General features: G+C 53.2%; 1 protein-coding gene across 1 annotated transcript; it reads right to left on the bottom strand.

Annotated features, from left to right (window-relative positions):
* Positions 1-2,814: 2,814 nt before the first annotated feature.
* Positions 2,815-16,470, bottom strand: GHRHR (growth hormone releasing hormone receptor). Its single transcript, XM_063100795.1, has 13 exons — positions 16,414-16,470; positions 12,372-12,474; positions 12,139-12,246; positions 11,334-11,431; positions 10,090-10,187; positions 9,195-9,327; positions 7,660-7,813; positions 7,303-7,363; positions 6,881-6,950; positions 6,043-6,134; positions 5,291-5,420; positions 4,692-4,733; positions 2,815-2,940 (listed from the first exon to the last, which is right to left on the bottom strand). Exons 1-13 carry the CDS (start codon positions 16,468-16,470, stop codon positions 2,815-2,817), a joined length of 1,272 nt encoding a protein of 423 aa, XP_062956865.1.
* Positions 16,471-17,034: the final 564 nt, after the last annotated feature.

Genomic DNA, 17,034 nt, shown 5'->3' with positions numbered 1-17,034 from the left:
TTCACAGAGTTTGCAACCATAACCACTATCTAATTTTAGAACATTTCTTCACCTCAAAAAGGAACCCTGTACCCTTAGCACTTACTCCCCACCCCTAGCCCCTGGCAACCTCTAATCTTTCTGTCTCTATGAGTTTGCCTATTCTGGACATTTCACATAAGTGGAACCAGATGATACTTATATGTGGGCTTTTACGATTGACTTCTTTTACTTACCATAATATTTTCAGGGTTCACACTTATTGTATTGTGTATCAGTATTTCATTCCTTTTTATATGGAATTAACATTCCATTGTATGAATATACTACATTTTGTTTACCCATGGATATTTGGTTTGTTTCTACTTTTTGGTATTATGAATAACGATGTTATGAACACTCATGTGCAAGTTTTTGTGTAGACATGTTTTCAGTTCTCTTGTAAACATACATAGGAGTTTTGAGTATTGTGAGTAACTCGATGTTTGACTTTTTGAGAAACTGCCAAACTTTTCACCAAAGCAGCTGACCATTTTACATTCCCACCAGCAATTTCTCCACATCCTTGCCAACACTTGTTATTTATTTTTTTCATTTCAGCCATCCTTGTGGGTATGAAACAGTATCTCATTGTGGTTTTGACTTGCATTTTTCTAAATGCTAATGATATTGAGCATCTTTTCATGTGTTTATTGGACACTTGTATATTGCATATGGTGTTTTTAAGCATAAAAACAAGATGCAAGTTTATAAATATAGTATGATCTCAAGATGTTTCAAAAATGCAAAGAAAAGAATCAGGAAACATGAAAATATCAGTGGCGAAGGTCATTGAGTAATAAGATCATGACTGATTTTTATTTACTTTTTTAATCCTTTCTATATCTCCCACATGTCTGCAATGAGTACAAATTGCTTTTATGATCTGAGACTAAAGGAAGGAATGCATTGTAGGCTTTCAGACTGGGCCCACACTTTGTCTGACCAGGAAGGTGCCAGGCAGCACTGGCAACAATGTGACCTTGGGTTTCATATGGCTGCATCTCCTCTCAGTGGAGCTCTCATGACTGTAAGGGAGGAGAATGTCCGTCGGCCTCCTACACCAGGCACATACCTGTGCACTAGCCCAGGTGGGGGATGTCTGGTCCTTCTGTTCCCAGTGCATAGAAGAGAAACTTGGTCCAGGCAAGCCATAGAAGATAAGCTAGATCCTTTGTGCAGAAGGAAAAGCTACCACTCAGTTGATCACAGAGATGGGAGGAAATTAGGTGAGGACCAGGACAGGGCAATCAGCACCTGGTGATCAGCCTAAGTGGGCAGAGGCTGGAGGGGGAGATTTGGACCCTCAGCATAGCAGAAAAAAGAGGAAGAGTTGCAGGGAAGGCTGGTGGAGTAAGGGAAGGCTTCCTGGAAGTGTGGGGAATGGAGCTGAGTTCTGCAGGATAGATCTGCTGTGGGTAGAGCAAGGAGGAGAGAGATTTCATTCTGCCTGTCTCTGCATGAAATCTCTCTTTACCCCCATCAGCCAATAAACAGTTTCCCAAGGACAGCATCTGGGACTCTTTCTCCTCCCTCCAGCCAAGGAGGAGGGGAAGAGGAATGGACCTTGTTGGTGTGTCACATTACAGGGACTCTCACTTGGGTGGGGGGCACAGGTTAGCAGGCTGAGGCCCAGGAGGGCGCACAATAGAGAGGACACAAGAAACAGTCCTAGAGTGGAGGAATCTCCATCCCAAAGAAAAATAAGGGAAGAGATCCGAGCAATTTCCAGAAAAACAAACACAAAAGGCTAGCTGGCACAAACAAAGATGTTCACACTCATTAATTATCAGGGAAATGCAAATGAGAGCAACAAAGTGACATCACTTTGCACCCATTCAGCTTGCAAGCATTGAAAGGCTGGTAATGCCAAGTGCTGGTGGGGCTGGGGGATCTAGGAACCTCGAGAGCTGCCGGTCGAGGCGTGGATTGGCAGACGCACAACCTGGTGCTGCTTAATCTCATCAAGAAGTGGCGTAGCTGGTCTCTCAGCATTTCTACTCCTAGGTACAAGTCCCGGAGAAAGGCTCCTCTCCCAGGCCCAGGAGGGGACGGGCATGTGAATGTTCACCTAGAGGGAGGGGGAGACAGGACAACATAGGTCATACGTGGATGATGACACCATGTGGCCCCATATGGGTGGATCTCTGAAAAGCATAGCTCCAAGAGGAAAACGTTAGAAGCAGGCTGAGGCTTATAACAGAAAGCATTTATGTAAATTACAAGTACAAACACACAAAACACTACCTATTTTGCAAGACACATAGAAACACAAGTTTCATATTAAACAGTTGGCTTGTTTGCCTGCAGCAGGAGAATGTGGGGGTGGGGACAAAAGAGAACACATTAAAAAAATAAATAAAACAGGAGGATGCTTGCGTAGACAAATGATTTTATTGTAGCATGAACTGAGGAATGATACATGCACCGGAACAGTCCGAATAAAGGATGGAGACGCTTTCCCCTTCAGAGCCACGTTTATTCACTCAAATATGCATCTATTCATATGCAAGTTTATTGGCTCCTCTGGGCTACATACAGCCCCAGACCCTAGGAAGAGGAGCTGATGAGAACAAGAAAGAAGAACCAGGGAAGTCAGAGGTAGACATACAGGGACTAGAAAAAGCATCAGATGCAGAGACAGGGAGGAAGGTCTGCCCTGTTGAGGGTGGGCAGCAGCATGGGTGGGAGCGTGGCCTGAGGGCTCCCAGGCGCCCGCTCACTCCTCTGGAGGGTGGTGACCCATTGCAGCTGCCCAAGTTCAAGTGTAGACTCCAGTGGCGTAATGCGGCCAGCCTAGCACACAGAGGTCAGCACCTTCGCCTTTGAGCGGGAAGGCATGGTCCACTTAGCACGGGTCCTCCGGGCTGGCAGAAGCTCAGGGTCATGGCCATGCCACTTCCGTGAGATCTCAGTCCTCACCTCCAGGGACAAGGGAGAGGGTGTTAGGAAGATCCCACTGCTGCTTTGCTACTCAACCCCATGAGGGTGCAGGGAAAGGCCGTGTAGGAGCAACAGAGACACAGCACGGGAAAAGCCACAACTGGCCACAGGCACTGCAAAGTGCTGCCTCTGGAGAATACCATTTCCTCCTTCCTGTGAGTATTTCTGGCCATTTTCTTCAGCTCCTTTCTCTACCTTTCAGCACTGCCTTGGAGCCCAGTTAAAGACAATTATGGGTGCTTTCTTGAGTTCCTGTACCCCCTGAATGACTTAGACTATTCCCCGCTCTGGGGTTCAATTCTGTGAGCTCAACTGTAGCCACTGGAAATCTGTCCAGAGGATAAGACCCAAGGGGAGAGAGAACTCAGAACTCTGAGGGGCTGCACTTGAGGGAACTGAAAGAAAAGTAGCCTGAGGTGGGCGTGGGAGGATGGGCTTGGGTGGGGTGAGAGAGCCTGTTGGTATCTTCACATCTCCAAGGGGCTGGCAGGCCAGAGGGAGCTGAGAGGCTGTGACCGACCCAACAGAGCTGAACTGGGGCTTAGGTGAAAGATAATAGGGAAACAGATTGCTGTTCGACATAAAAACCATCTTCCCCCACAGCTGCCTGACAACAGAAAGAGCTATTGGGAGGTAGTAAGCTTCCCATCCCCAGAGGTATGCAACCACCTGGTCTCCAACACTGCTTCCTGAGACAGATCCTGTCACAACTCTCTGTGGAAACTCCATTCTCAGACCCCAGCAGCCTCAGCCAGGGCTGCTCTTCTCCCATCCCATGACCCGCCACACCCAGACACAATAGTCCTGAGTTTGCAACCCAGACACCAGATACGGCTGCGTGAGACTTGGTGAGGCTGGGTTGGGCTCCAAGAGAGTCAGATGGGAAGGAGCAGTCAGGGACAGAGGTGACAAGTAAGGCGGGGAGCAATCTCCACAGCTGAGGGCACATGCAGCTGGGTCTCCACAGAATACAGAGCCCACAGCAAATCCATGGCCACCAGAGGGAGCCTGGGACTCTACCCGTGCACACACTGGGGGGGGGGGGGGGGAGCCTGGGGCACCAAGCTAAATTCTCCTCCTCCCTCCCCACAGCAAAACTGTCCCAAGGGGAAAATTCACAGTGTCTTCTGGGTGGACTTCACTCCTCATCAGTCTCGGCCATTGTCCATGCTTCTACAAACAGGGGCAGCAGCACCATCTCTTCTGTCTACTCATGTCTGTCTCCCCTTCTGGTCAGTCCTTTCTCTTTGTGTGTCTCTTTCTTCTAGGTACTCTGTTTCCCCGGCTCTGCTCGGGATCTTCCTCCCTGTCTCTGCCCCTGACCCTATTTTCCTAGTTCACTGTATGTCTGTCTGCATCTGATTTTCTTGGTTCCTCTGTCTCTGTTCTCTCTGCCCGTCTCTCCCCCAGCTGGCATACGTCCTCCCCACTCTCTCTTTTGTTCAATTTTAGGAATACAGAACTGAGGGATCCCTTTAGACTCCCTGACCTGATCCCTCTCCTGATCCCTGAAAGGCCTCCTCCACCTTCTGGTGAGTTGATTTTAGAACTTGGACCAGCTCAGAGGAGGAATGGATAAAAGAGGTTTACATGGAGCATTCAGGTTCAGCTTGATCCAGGAGCTCAGGACAGACTCCCACAAAGGATCACGAGAGTCGAGGAGTGGCCCGAGCTGGGATTTACAGGGAAGGGGGCTTGAGGAGTCGGGGATAGCCTGGAGAGTCACACACCTCTTGGTTGAGGAAGCAGTAGAGGACGGCAACAATGAAGCCCTGTGGGGCCGAAAAAGAAAGACTCTGTTACAACACTTTGGCCTGGCCTGAAAGTGTCCACAAGTCTTTCTACTACCTTTTCCCCACCCACTCCCAGGCTGTGGCCTGGGCCAGGCCTCTGTGAAAAGAAAAACTGGATGAATAGATAACTATGTGCCAGGCATATTGTCTCATATAATCATTACAGAAAGCTTGCCAGGGTTGTACTGTTGGTCCTGTTTCTACGACTTTCTTTATTTCTGCATCTCCCATTAATGAGCACCTCGCCTGGCACATAAAAGGTGCTCAGTAAAAGTGGATAGTATGAATAGATGGATGGTGGATGGATGGATGGATGATTGAATGCATGACTGAATGGCCAGGCAGATGAGTGCATGTGTAGTTGAATGAAAGGAGAAATGGACATATGGATAGAAGAGGGACAGTCGGGAATAGTTGAACAGATGGATGAATCGTAGTGTCCCTCACCCCATCGTGAAGTCAGTCAAGGCCTGTGGGCAAAAGCACCTCCCTCCTGCCCAAGGACTTGGAGGGAAAGAGTATCTGTGGGCCCTCACCTGGAAGGAGCCCAGTCCTAGCTCCAGGGGGATACGGATGCCCAGGCCAGCATTGTCAGGCAGGAAGTTGAAGATGATGTAGTGAATTCCAAACAGTGGGATGAGAAGAAGTGTTGACTTGGAGAGACGCCTGCAGGAAAGACAAACCCGCAGCTCCCGAGGCAGGGATTAGAAGCTCCCATGTGTGCCCTGTCCACTCTCACTTCCCACCACCTCTGCATATCCACTCTGCGCACCAGCCACCTGGAAAACTCCATCCTCCCCACACTCACCCTGTGCGTCCTTACATTAGGCCCCTTGATCCTTCTATTCCATCTGCCAAATGCTCTTGTCCTGTTTATTCCAAAGCCTATGCATCTTTCAAAGTCTAGTTCAAAGACCACTTCCTCCAGGAAGTCTTTCCTGACCTTCCCTCACTCCCCATCTAGAGAGGATCTTCGTCCCCAGGCTCCTGTAGAAATTGAGTCACCTGTCTGGCATGGTAACTGTCTGTTTGGTGTCCCCATCCTTCCCATATTGTAATCTCCTAGAGGGCAGGACCAGATCCATTCTTTCTCAGAACATGGGGAAGAGAATGGGGCCAGGAGCATGAATGCCAGCTGCACGAGGCAGAACCACGTTGAATCCTCCAGGAACTCTCCCCGAGCAACCCCCAGCACACACACACACACACACGCACACACGCACGCACACACGCACGCACGCACGCACGCACACACACGCACACACACACGCACACACACACACCCTACCAGTACTGAGACTGAGCATGGAGGCTGCCCTGAGCTGGCTCCAGTTTCCTGAGTAGGATGCGGATAATGTTGAGAAAAAGCCCAAAGTTCACCTGGAAATAGAGGTGCAAGAAGATGGAGGTCAAGGGTCAGGGGTAGCCTTAGGCGGCCTGAAGTGGGCTCTAGCTGCTTTGGGGATTAGAACCCCAAGTACTTGAAACACAGGGTGTGCAGACAGATGGACACACAAACCACTGTTCTAGAACTTGTAGCTTGGAGGCTAGGGGGTCCCACGTGTGAACTATGAGGGGCAGTGTAGGGCTCAGGGTCCCCCTCCCTTTCCAGTCCTGGGAGCAAGGGTGGAAGGGTCAGGACTTGCCTCTCGCCTCCAGCCACCTCCCAGTGTGTTTCCAGCTGCCTCCCTAGGTATCTCTGGCACAAAGCAGTTGTCCCTAACTTTTCACAATTGCTAAATTGGAAAAATTCACCCATTCACCAAAGCCATGAAAAGCAGCCCTCGCTGCCTCTGTGTCATGTGTGGGAGCAGGGCAGGTGCTCAGCCATGGGGTTCATCTAGTGCCCACACCCCCAGGCTCTCACTGCAGTGGTAGATGATCTGCAACCAGCGCCTCTGACTCATCAGAACTCTGAGCTAGCAGGGCCTGGGCACTGATCGAGACCACCGCCTGGATTTACCAGTGGAATGTTGAGGTCCAGAGAGACCCTCACAGAGGGTTAGTGGCACTGCAGGGCTGGAACCCACGTTTCCCCACTCCCAGTCTGGAGTGCTGTATATGTCCCTTGAGGGCACAGGGAAGTTGGTTGAATAAAGCAAAGGACAGTGGCCCCAGGGACTGACCCCAACAGAGAGGACGACAGGCCCTTTGATGATCCACCAGTAGGGGGAGCTGTCGTCTAGGTCCCAGCACCTGGGAGAGGGCAGGCCAGGGCTGAGGTGGGCATCAGGAAGCAGTCGCTGAAAAGTCCACTTTTCCGCGGCCACCCACGCACCGCTGTCCTCTCTCTGGCATTCATGCCTTCCAGCCTCCCCTCCCCTCCACTCCAGCCTTACCTCCCCCAGCCCACCCCCTGAGCCCTGTGGCCACTTGTGGGCCTCGCTCACGCCCCTCTGTGCTACCCACAGACCGCCCCCCAATCCCACCACCACCCTAGCTGGGAGCTCCTGCCCCTCCCAGCCTTAGCATGGCCCAGTCACTGGACTGACCATCCCACACCCCTGCTGACCCGGGTGGGGGTGATGGGGCGGCAGCTCAGACTCACGCAGTATCCTCGAAGGCCACCTTACAGCCCACCCACATGCCAGTGAAGAGCATGGGCAGCCCTGAGGGGCACAGAGGACGCATGAGTGAGGGGACCTGAGTCCTTGGCCCTGAGAGCTGCCCCTGCTCTCCCCACCACCACCAGCCACCCAGGCTCTGCAGAAGGGGGACCAGGTGAGAGCCCAGGGGCTGAGGACCTGGTCCTGCTTGCCCACTCTTGCTGCAGGACTGCGGCCCATCCCTTCCCCTTCTGGGCCTTAGGGTCACATTGGTGAGGTGAAGGGGTCTTTGTGTGAGTTCCCTGGGCCATCCCAGACCTCCACCTCCCCGTGGAGCCCGACCAGCCCTCAGTGCTCACCCCAGCCAGCAAGAACCAGCCACCAGAAGGCCCTCCTTGAGCCAGGGGATGTGGAGGCCAGCAGGCAGGTCAGGTAGACGGCCTCGGCCAGCAGCCAGCTGAAGTTGGTCATGGTAGCAAAATGGGAGGTGGCTACGGAGACCTTGCACAGAACCTGGGGGCAGGGACCCCCATTGGAGACCCCACCCAAGTCTCTCTACCTCACTCTGGTCCCCAACCTCCCCAACCCCTCCACTGTAGGCTGTGCCATCTGACTACTTGGGCTGTCCAGAGGGGATGTGGTAGTGAAACATCATGGGTAGGAGCACAGATCTGGGATCCAGGCAGCCTGGGTTCAAATTACCATCCATTAGCTATGCAAACCTCCTCATGCCTTAGCTTTCATTTCTAAGAGGAAAAGCTTCCAATACTTATCTCATGTCCTTGCCGCTATTTCCACTTCCACCCCATCTTCCTGAGCTAAGGTCGATCCCTGGAGCTGGGACTGTGGAGGACTTACTCACGCCCAGCTCCGTCCTGCAAACCCACGCCCCTGCACCTGTGCCTGCCTTCATTCCCTGTGGGGGCGCGCAGCACCGCCTCTGACCTCAGGCCCAGATTTGGCCCCCACCCCTGCACAGCAGGACAACCCTGCCAATTGCCCCTCACCTACAAAATGGTAGGAAAGTGATGCTTTCTTCCTCAAGCTGTTTTGAAGATTAAAGGAGATAACATACATAAAGCACTTAGCACAATGCCTGACACGTAGTAAGTGCTTGGTATATGCTACTATGAATTCCTTCCTGAGTTAATCCAGGTCATTTGCTGGTTTGCTCATTCATTCATCTATTGATTTCCAGCCCACTTTTAGAGGACCTAGAAGGTGCTAGGCCTCCTCATTCTGCCCAACTTCCTCTTAGTTTCAGTCTCCTCTTCTTCTCCCCACACCATCCCTACCATTATGACTTCCCAGCATCTTGAACATGCCCCAGATTCTCCTGTCCTGAGAGTTTGTTCACACTGGTCCCCCCATTTGACATGTCCTCCCTGCCCATCTTCCTACTGCTGCTCTCAACCCAGCTCCAAAGTCACCTCCACCCTGAAGCCCTCTAGTTCTCTCCCAGCTCTCAGCTTCCTCAGTCTGGTAGTCCCATAATCTGTGCATTCTGTCCCCAGCTGTTCTTGAGGGAGGAGGCCTGCTGTGCCCAGCCCCTCGCACACACCAGACACGGTGAGATGGAAGGCTGCACACAGCTCTGGTCTGGGTTGGAATGCGGCAGGCGGAGTGGGAAGAGGAATGCAGGGCGTGGAGAGGGGAGCACAATTCAGGACGTGGCATGGGTTGACACCGGGGCCCAGGAAAGGCATGAGGATTTAGGGCCTGACACATTGGGAGGGGCAGGAAGGCGCAGGGCGCTTTCCTGTTCTATAATTGTTCTGTATTTGGAAGCCCAGGGTCAGCCCACAGGACAGGGCAGGCTCGGCCAGGCACATCCAGGTGTCTAAGCCAGCCTCCTCTCCCCGCCCCCGCCGGCGCCCCCTCCCATGGCTGTTACAGTGGAGAAGCTGCAGTGGTCCGTGTTGTCGCCGTGGAAGAGGGTGGCGTCCTTCAGGAACACAGCTCCCGCCTTGAGGATAAAGGTAGCAAACAGCTGGGTGTGGATGTAATTCCGGGGGCAGTGGAGCCTCCTGGAGGGGTGGGGAGAAAGGAGAAATGGGAGGTCAGGAGGGAGAGGGGCTTCGGCCTGCTTCCAACAGGGGCCTGGCTGGGCTGGGCTGAGCTGAGAGGGAAGTGAATCGAATCGAGTTGAACTGAAGTGAATCAAATCAAGCCAAATTGAACTGAGTTGAACTTGAGACTTCAGCTTCAGCCTTGCAGGACAGCTGACCAACCACTGCCTTGGGCTCAGTGCAGGTGCAGGAATGAGGATAATGCTAGTCCCTGCCTTCAGGGAGCTCATGGTCTGGGAGAACACAGGCAGAAAGGTCTGGCGGTACTACTCGTGGGAAGCTTCTGGACAGTCAGAGAGACTCACCCGGAAGAGACAGAGAAGAGCAGAGGCCAGATGTGAGGCTCAGACTCTGTAAGCTGGGGTTCTTAAGAGAGACAGTGGTCAGAAGGTTGGAACAGTCGAGAAGGGCTCCATGTAGGAGACAAAGAGGATCTTAGACTTGGATGGGAGCCAGGCTTCGAATTTGGGCAGATGTGAGAGAAAGGAAGCATTCCAAGCAAATAGCAGGCTCCACCTGAACACAGGTGTGCAGGCAGGAGTGAGCTCTGCTGTGTGAAGAGATGGGTCTACATTCTGGGGGGAGGGAAAGAGAGGCTAGAAATGGACACAGTGCCTAGATCTGGGAACCTCTTGACTATCCAGGCAAGGAATCAGACTTGGTCCTCTAGACAACAGGGAGCCAATGAAGGTCCTTGAGCAGGTGTGGAGGATGGCAAACCTGAGAGCAACCAGGATGATGATGGCCACAAAGAGGGCTACAGAAGAGACGCTATGGCCCATGGTGTAGATGATCTTCACCGTGGAGAAGTAAGATCTCTGGGGAGGGTGGAGACAGAAGAAAGTCTCAGATCCTGGGGCTTTGGGGAGAGGGAGGCTTGGCAATCAGGCAGGTGAAGCCTTTGCAGTTGCACGCCAAGACTCCCCATCTGGTGGCAGAGGTGTCCACAGGTATCATGGAAAGCTCCCTTTAATCATTGAAGTATCGAAGCTTTTGTTTACTGTCTGTCTTCTACCAGTTCTGCTGGTGATGGAGGGGTAGTAGCAGGGGGTGGAGATGCTTAACACTCACTGTTGCTGGGGGTGGGAAGAGGCAGCAGCAGAAACCGTGTGTCCCTGGGGAATGACAAAAGCCTAAGAGGAAATTAGCTTGTTTGTTGACATCCAGCTTGCTCGTGGCTTGGGAACAAAAAGTCCCCAAATAAATGGGACAGCCAGGGACAGCTGGGACAGCCACAGACTGGCAGGCTCAACCCCTTTCCATGCCTAAGTGTTTGGGTCAATCAGAGTCCAGCCTGGACCCCAGAGATGGAGCAAGGGAAGGGAGCAGGGGCTCTGGCACTGGCCCCAATCCCTGCTCTCCTGTTGGCCCCTCTCTGACTCAGTGTTTTCATCTGAAAAATGGTCAGATTCATGCTTTACCTTTCAGGGCTGAGGGGAGAGAGAAATAGGGTTATGGGTATGGAAGCCCCTTGCAAAGGCCTGCTCAATGCAGAAGCATGGGAGGTGCAGGCTGGAGTTAGGGGGCTCTGTGACCACTTCCAGGCTTGAGTTTCCCTCACACGCCCACACTAGCATGCACACTACTCCACAAAGGAGCAGAGAAGGGAAGGAGCTTGCCCAGAGCTGCCAGGAGTCTGTTTCCTCTGGACCCACTAAAGGTCCCTGCCCTGGAGGCCTGGGCATAGAAGGGGTCTGCAAGGAGACCAGGGCCAGCACATCTCCCACCTGCCTCTGCCTACCCTCTCCCTCCAAGCAACTTGGCCCTTGCATCAAATTGAGCAAATTAGTGAAAGACCACCTCTCTTCATACACTTTACTGCCCTCTGCTGGAAAACTGCTGTAATCAATATTCCAACCTGCCAGCCCTAAAGGGCATGGCGGCTCCTACAGCTGTGCAGGCCACCACTCATACAAACATCCATGAGTGGCAATCCTTCCTCCAAAATGCCAGGCGCCTCTTACCTCCTCGGCCAGCAGCTCCAGCGGCACAGGGCAGGCCACAGCGTAAGGCGGGAAGGGCTCAGACCAGCCTGTGATGGTACAATCCCTCTTCACTACCCCTGGGAGGCAAGCAAGAGCCTCTGATTATAACATCTCCTCCCCTCTCCCCTCTTGGGGTCAGGGGAGCCATGGACCATCGAGTGACCCTGGCAGGGTTTGCACAGACAGTTCCTCTCGGCAACAGAGAGAGGGTGACCTGCCCTCCAGAGGCCTGGGAACCAGGTCCAGCCTGCCCAGGGCACACTCTGGGGCCTTCCCTCTCCAGCTTCAGAGGTACTATCTGTTAACAGAATCATTCCCTTGGGGACAGAAGGTGGTGAGTCGGGCCCCCAGCATCTTAAGGGCAGTGGGGAAGAAAGGAGGCCCTCTCTCCCCTAGAGGGACTGTCCACCCTAGACACCCAGGCCAGGGAGGTACAGCAGGGCAGCAGGTTCCCGTCCACCCTCCCCCACCTTCCCCTCCCCCTGTGGCATCCAGGCCTCCTGCTAACAGCTGGAGGACATTTGCTTGGTGCCAGACCCCCGGTCCAGCACTTCCATACTCTGCTCTCTTATTCTCCTCTCTGTGAAGTTAATGCTCTGGTTCTCCCAGTTCACAGGTCAGGAAGCAGAGGGTTGGGGTTGACAGACTTGCCCAAGCTCACACTGGAAGCAGGGAGTTGGTATTCAAATCCAGGTCTGCCTGCCCGCAAAGCCAGCAATATGTCCACCATGTGCTGCCACCCCTGGATGAAACCAGTGCCCCCACCACACCCAGGACCCCTCACCCGGCTCTGAGCTGAAGTGAGAGAAGAAATCCGGGCAGGGGAGGGTGACCCACTCTCCAGAGCCTGCCATTGGCCAGCACAGCAGCCCGTCCCAGGTCCTAGGACAGCCTAGATGAAGAGATGGGAGCAGGACAGACTCAGCCAGGGGAAAGGCTGGCCCAGCACTCTGAGTGGTGAGGCTAGAGGAGAAAAAGGAGTCAAAGAAGCCACCACCTCCCTCCCAAGCCTCATACCCAGAGTGGTGTTGGGCATCCCCTGGGCTGTGTGTAGACAGGCACTCTCTTCCTCTCTCAACTGTGGGATGAAGTTACATTCTGGATGCACCTGGCCCAGTACCTGCAGGAAAGAGTTAACTAGATGGGCCAAGCCAATCTGGTGCTCCTACTGGGTTCTCTGGTCCAAACTGACCTGAAGACAGAGACAACACCCGATTCATTTCTGTGCTCCTAATTTTAAGTGCAGGGCCTGACTTACAGTAATCACACGTGTGTTTGATGGATGTTTGGATATGTGAATGCATGGAAGGAAGGAAGAAAGGAAGGGAGGAAAGAAGGAAGGAAGGGTTTGGACGGATGTCTCACCTTTTCATCTCACAGAAGTAAGCCTCCCCCTCCCCCCCGTTTTGGGAGTAAGTTCTGAGACACATTAAACACAGTGCTTCAGAAGATCTTGCAGAGATGGCCAACCCAATCCTATAGTGGCCTTTCCTCCTTCCCCAGGTTACTCCCCCTCTTCTGCACTCCTGCTCCATGAATGCAATTCTGCAGAAACTATCTTGGTAGGCAGAACAATGGCTCCCAAAACTGTTCATGCCTAATCCCTGGAATCTGCGAACATGTTACTTTACATGGAAAAAGGAAAGGACTTTGCAGATGTGATTAAGAATCCTGAGATAGGAAGATTACCTGGATTACCCCAGTGGACCCAGTTTAATCAGAAGGGTCCTTACAAGAGGGAGGCAGGGGAGTCAGAGAAGGAGATGTGATGGTGGAAGCAGAGGGGGGAAAGGAAGGGAGGGGGCAGCAAAAAAAATGCTATGCTTCTGGCTTTGAAGATGGCGGAAGAGAAAGGCAGGGAAATGGATTCTAACCACAGCCATCAGAAGCAATGCAGCCCTGTCAACACCTTGATCTTAGCCCACTGAAGCCCATTTGGACTTCTGACCTTTGTCTCAGGTTCTGCTTTCAGGGATACCCAGGCAAGAATACATGAACAAAAGGGTAAGCGAGAGAAGAGACGGATGAATGAATGAGCACATGGATGAGGTGAAAGAGCAGGGAATGTGGATGTATGGATGAGTGAATGAACGAATGAATGAGTGAATGGGTGGCTGCCTGGCTGGCTGGCTGGAGGAATGGATGAGTATACAGACAGACAGACGATTACATGGATGGACTGATGACTGGACACATGGATGATGCATGGATGGGTGGAGGGAAAATCGCCCCCTGTGTGACTCAGCAATCAGAAAGGATGACAGGTTTAGAAGCTTCCTAGAACCCGGTGCTGCCCAGGGACCACGGGGAACGATCTCTGGAAACTGGAAAACAGTTGTTTTTCTGGAAATCTTCTAGCAGTGTTTCTGAAAGTGTGCCTCTTCAAGCAACTGGAAGCCGACTGGGATGGAGCCAGGAATATGCAGAGATCTCGGTGGATCCAGGGTGCTGGGATTCAACAGCAAGAATTTCTAACACCTCTCCCTCCCACTGCCCCAGATGGGAGAAAAACTGAAACTGACTGTCCAACGAGCCGGAGCCCAAACAGACGCATGTTAGGGAACCCAATTTTATAAAACATGACCCCTGGACTGTGAACAGGTCTACAGCACACACATTTCTGTACAACACACATATCCAAGTCAATTGGTGTAGATTTTTGTTCCCCCAAAATTTCACGGGGCAAGATTGAGGGAGGGCATGTTCCTAATCAACCTTGACAACTGTGATAAGAGGCAGAACAGGCACAAGGCAAGTCCCTTCTCGGAGGGCCTGAGGAGGTGGCATTTGAACTGGGTCTAGAGAGAAAGCATTTTGAAGCCACACACACACACACACACACACACACGCACTAGCATGCAGGTGGTGGGAAGAGAATTCAGGACAGAGGAAACAGCATGTGCAAAGATGAGGGGGGGAAATGCAGGGGACAGGCAGGGAGTGTCTGAGAGGGCTGGTCTAGTGTACCTCCTCCATGGCCAGCCTCATGCACGTGTGCAAACACACACCCTCAATGTTTAGCACAATCCATGGCAGCAAATGCCTGATCAATTGCTAGTGTAAAATACTCACGCAGCAAGTAGTTCAGTGGACGTGACACAGGGGCTGGACTCTGAGAGGAGGGACTTTGACCACCAGAGTGGGGACAATGGACAGTGGGTGACCACATGGGAGGGACCCAAGGACCTTGCTGCAGGCCAGTGGGCCGGGAGAGGACCTGGTGACCCAGCCCAGTAAGTAGGCTCACCCCACCAGCCTGTCCCAACCTGCTGACCCCATTCCCCAAAATCCAGCTTGGGCTCAGTTCTGCCATCTCCTGCTTGGCTCTGTGGGGCCTCAGCTTGCAGGAGTCACCCACTGCCCAGGCTCTGTGTCTCGGTGTTGGTGGGTGCCCCAGACTCAGCTCTTGGCTGCCTCCCCAGGACTCAGTAGCTACCCAGGCCCATCATGCGACAGAGCCCCGTCGCATCTCCCCGCATATCCCCCACAACAGACTGAGCCCACAAGTGCGGGGTGGGAGGGAGGGTAGGTGAGCTTTGTATGGGACTTTCTTACACACTGGGCCTAACTGTAGCCCTGGAATGCAGAGAGCCAGCTGGAAGGTGGAGATTGTAGAGAGGGGTGAAGTAGTGGGGCTGGAAAGATAGAGCATTCCAAGACGGTCCCATGCTCCTCCTGAATCGGCCCCGCCCATGCACTGAGGGCTCCCAATCACCCTCCAGCCACATGCCGGGGCTCCCGATCACCCCCACCCACCCCTGAAAGAAGACATCGTCTTCCTGGACACCCTGGGCTCACTGTGTGACCGCTGCTCATCCCCGGGACTGTGGGGGATGAGCCCATACTGGGAGACAATGATTTCAGTCTAATCCTGGCACGGGCACCAGCTGCTGAATGACTGTCACTGGGTCCCCTCCTAAAAATAAAGCTTTACTGTAGGGTGCATACAGATGGGAGGGAGGGGCTTCTTCCCTCCAGATGGGAGGGCAGCAGAGGTTACCTGTATTACACTCCCACACCCAGTCCTTGACATGTCAGATGCCCCTCAATGCGCAACCACACTGGCCAGCTGGTATTATTTTCTCTTTTTATGAAAGAGACAAGGCAGGCTCAGGAAGAGTAAGGAGCTTGCCCCAGATCACACAGCTAATGTCTTGGTATGAAGATTTAAGCCTGTGTGACTAGGATCAGGTGCAGCAAGGTGCTTGAGAGGGTGGCAGTCCCCCATCAAGGCAGATCTCAGTCCACGTGGACTCCGAGGAGCAGCCCGCCAGCCAGGGATTCCGACTCAATACCTTGTGACCCTCTCCTGGTCCCTGTTGTCACTTGTGTAACTTCCTAGAAAACATGCTGTGAAATTGCAGCACATTCAGGGAGGGCCTCTGTCCTGCTACCCGATGCTCCAGCATTCTAGGCCATGGAGCAATATTGGGCCGTCGAAAACTTCTCCAGCCCCAGACATCGGGAGAGAAAGAGTCCCCTAAATGCTAGACCAGGAGCAGCTGGTCTCCACTAACTACTCATTCCCCCCATCCCTGGTCACATCGTCGTCAAAGGAAGCAACCAAACTGGAGTGTGACTTAAGGAGTCATCAGGATAGGGAGGGGTCTGGCAATTCCATCAGAGGAGACTAAATGCATTCAAGAGCCATAGCTCAGAGAAAGAGCACACCTGGGGGTGGAGGGAAGGCCTGACTTTGCCTCCCCAGTGCTGAAGCATTAGGTCAGGGCAGACAGAGTCTCTGTGGCCCCCAGAGGGCACTGCCTGGCCCTGGGGGAAGCAATAGAGGTGAGCTCAGCTCAGTCCCAGGAAGGAGATTTTAATAGTCTGAGCTACGCTGAGTCAGAGCAGACTGCCTGGGGAAAGGAAGAGGAGGAGACAGTCCCCAGAATCCCGAGTTCTCCAAACCACAGCCTGCCACCTGCTTGGCAGGAGGGACTCCTGCACTCGACGAGGGCAGAGGGGTCTTCACCAGGTTCCAGCTGGGCCCCCGAACAGCCCTGTGGCTCCTGAATCTGGAGCTCAGTGGGAGAGGCAGAGGGTCTGGCTGGCTACTCACGACTGGTAACGGCCCCAGCAGGCAGAGGACGCAGGCACCCCACAGCCAGCTGTCCATGGTGGGGCTCAGCAGCAGCTCCCTCAGTCAGCTTCCCTGAGCCCTGGTCCTCTTCCCTCCCCCAGTGTCCTTTGCCACTGCCACCACACTCTCCGCCTCCCCTTCCCAGGTGGCGGTTTGCATAGGCAGGAGCCAGCAAAGCGGACACCAACAGCTGAATATTCACCAGGATTGCAGGACACTGTGCCCAAAACAATCTTGGCCCTGCAATGGGAACTCCATGTCCCCAGCAGGGAAGACAGAGCCCCACACCCCACTCCCTTCCACTCTGTCAGCAAGTCTGCCTGTGCGTCTGTCCTAATAGCAAGGGCCCAGAGAAGTGACAGCCACAGGACACTTCTTGCTCTGGTTGGTCAACATTCTTTACCATTTTCTTCTGTGAGTCCAGCCCTCTGGTGGCCTATACTTGAGAGACATTCCAAAATAAAGGGACCTTAGAGAATGGGAAGGACGTCTGGGACTGCTTTCAGGGAGCTCCCGGGTTGGTTGGTGCTTCCAACCTCACCCACAGGACTGGAGAATGAGCTCAGAGCTGGGGGACCCAGCAGAGGTGGAGCAGGGTGT

The sequence above is a fragment of the Cynocephalus volans genome, chromosome 6 (assembly GCF_027409185.1).
Source record: "Cynocephalus volans isolate mCynVol1 chromosome 6, mCynVol1.pri, whole genome shotgun sequence".
NCBI classification, from domain to species: domain Eukaryota; kingdom Metazoa; phylum Chordata; class Mammalia; order Dermoptera; family Cynocephalidae; genus Cynocephalus; species Cynocephalus volans.
This window is presented reverse-complemented; position numbering and strand designations above follow the sequence as displayed.

Bases quoted from the DNA above. Each gene is read 5' to 3' on its own strand.
- GHRHR (XM_063100795.1), bottom strand. From the start codon at position 16,470: ATGGACAGCTGGCTGTGGGGTGCCTGCGTCCTCTGCCTGCTGGGGCCG. The intron at 11,432-12,138 runs GTGAGGGGTCCT...CTTGCCTCCCAG, and splicing joins TCACTTCAGCTCAGAGCCGG to GGGTAGTGAAGAGGGATTGT. The intron at 7,364-7,659 runs GTGAGCACTGAG...TGTGCCCCTCAG, and splicing joins GCTGGTTCTTGCTGGCTGGG to GGCTGCCCATGCTCTTCACT.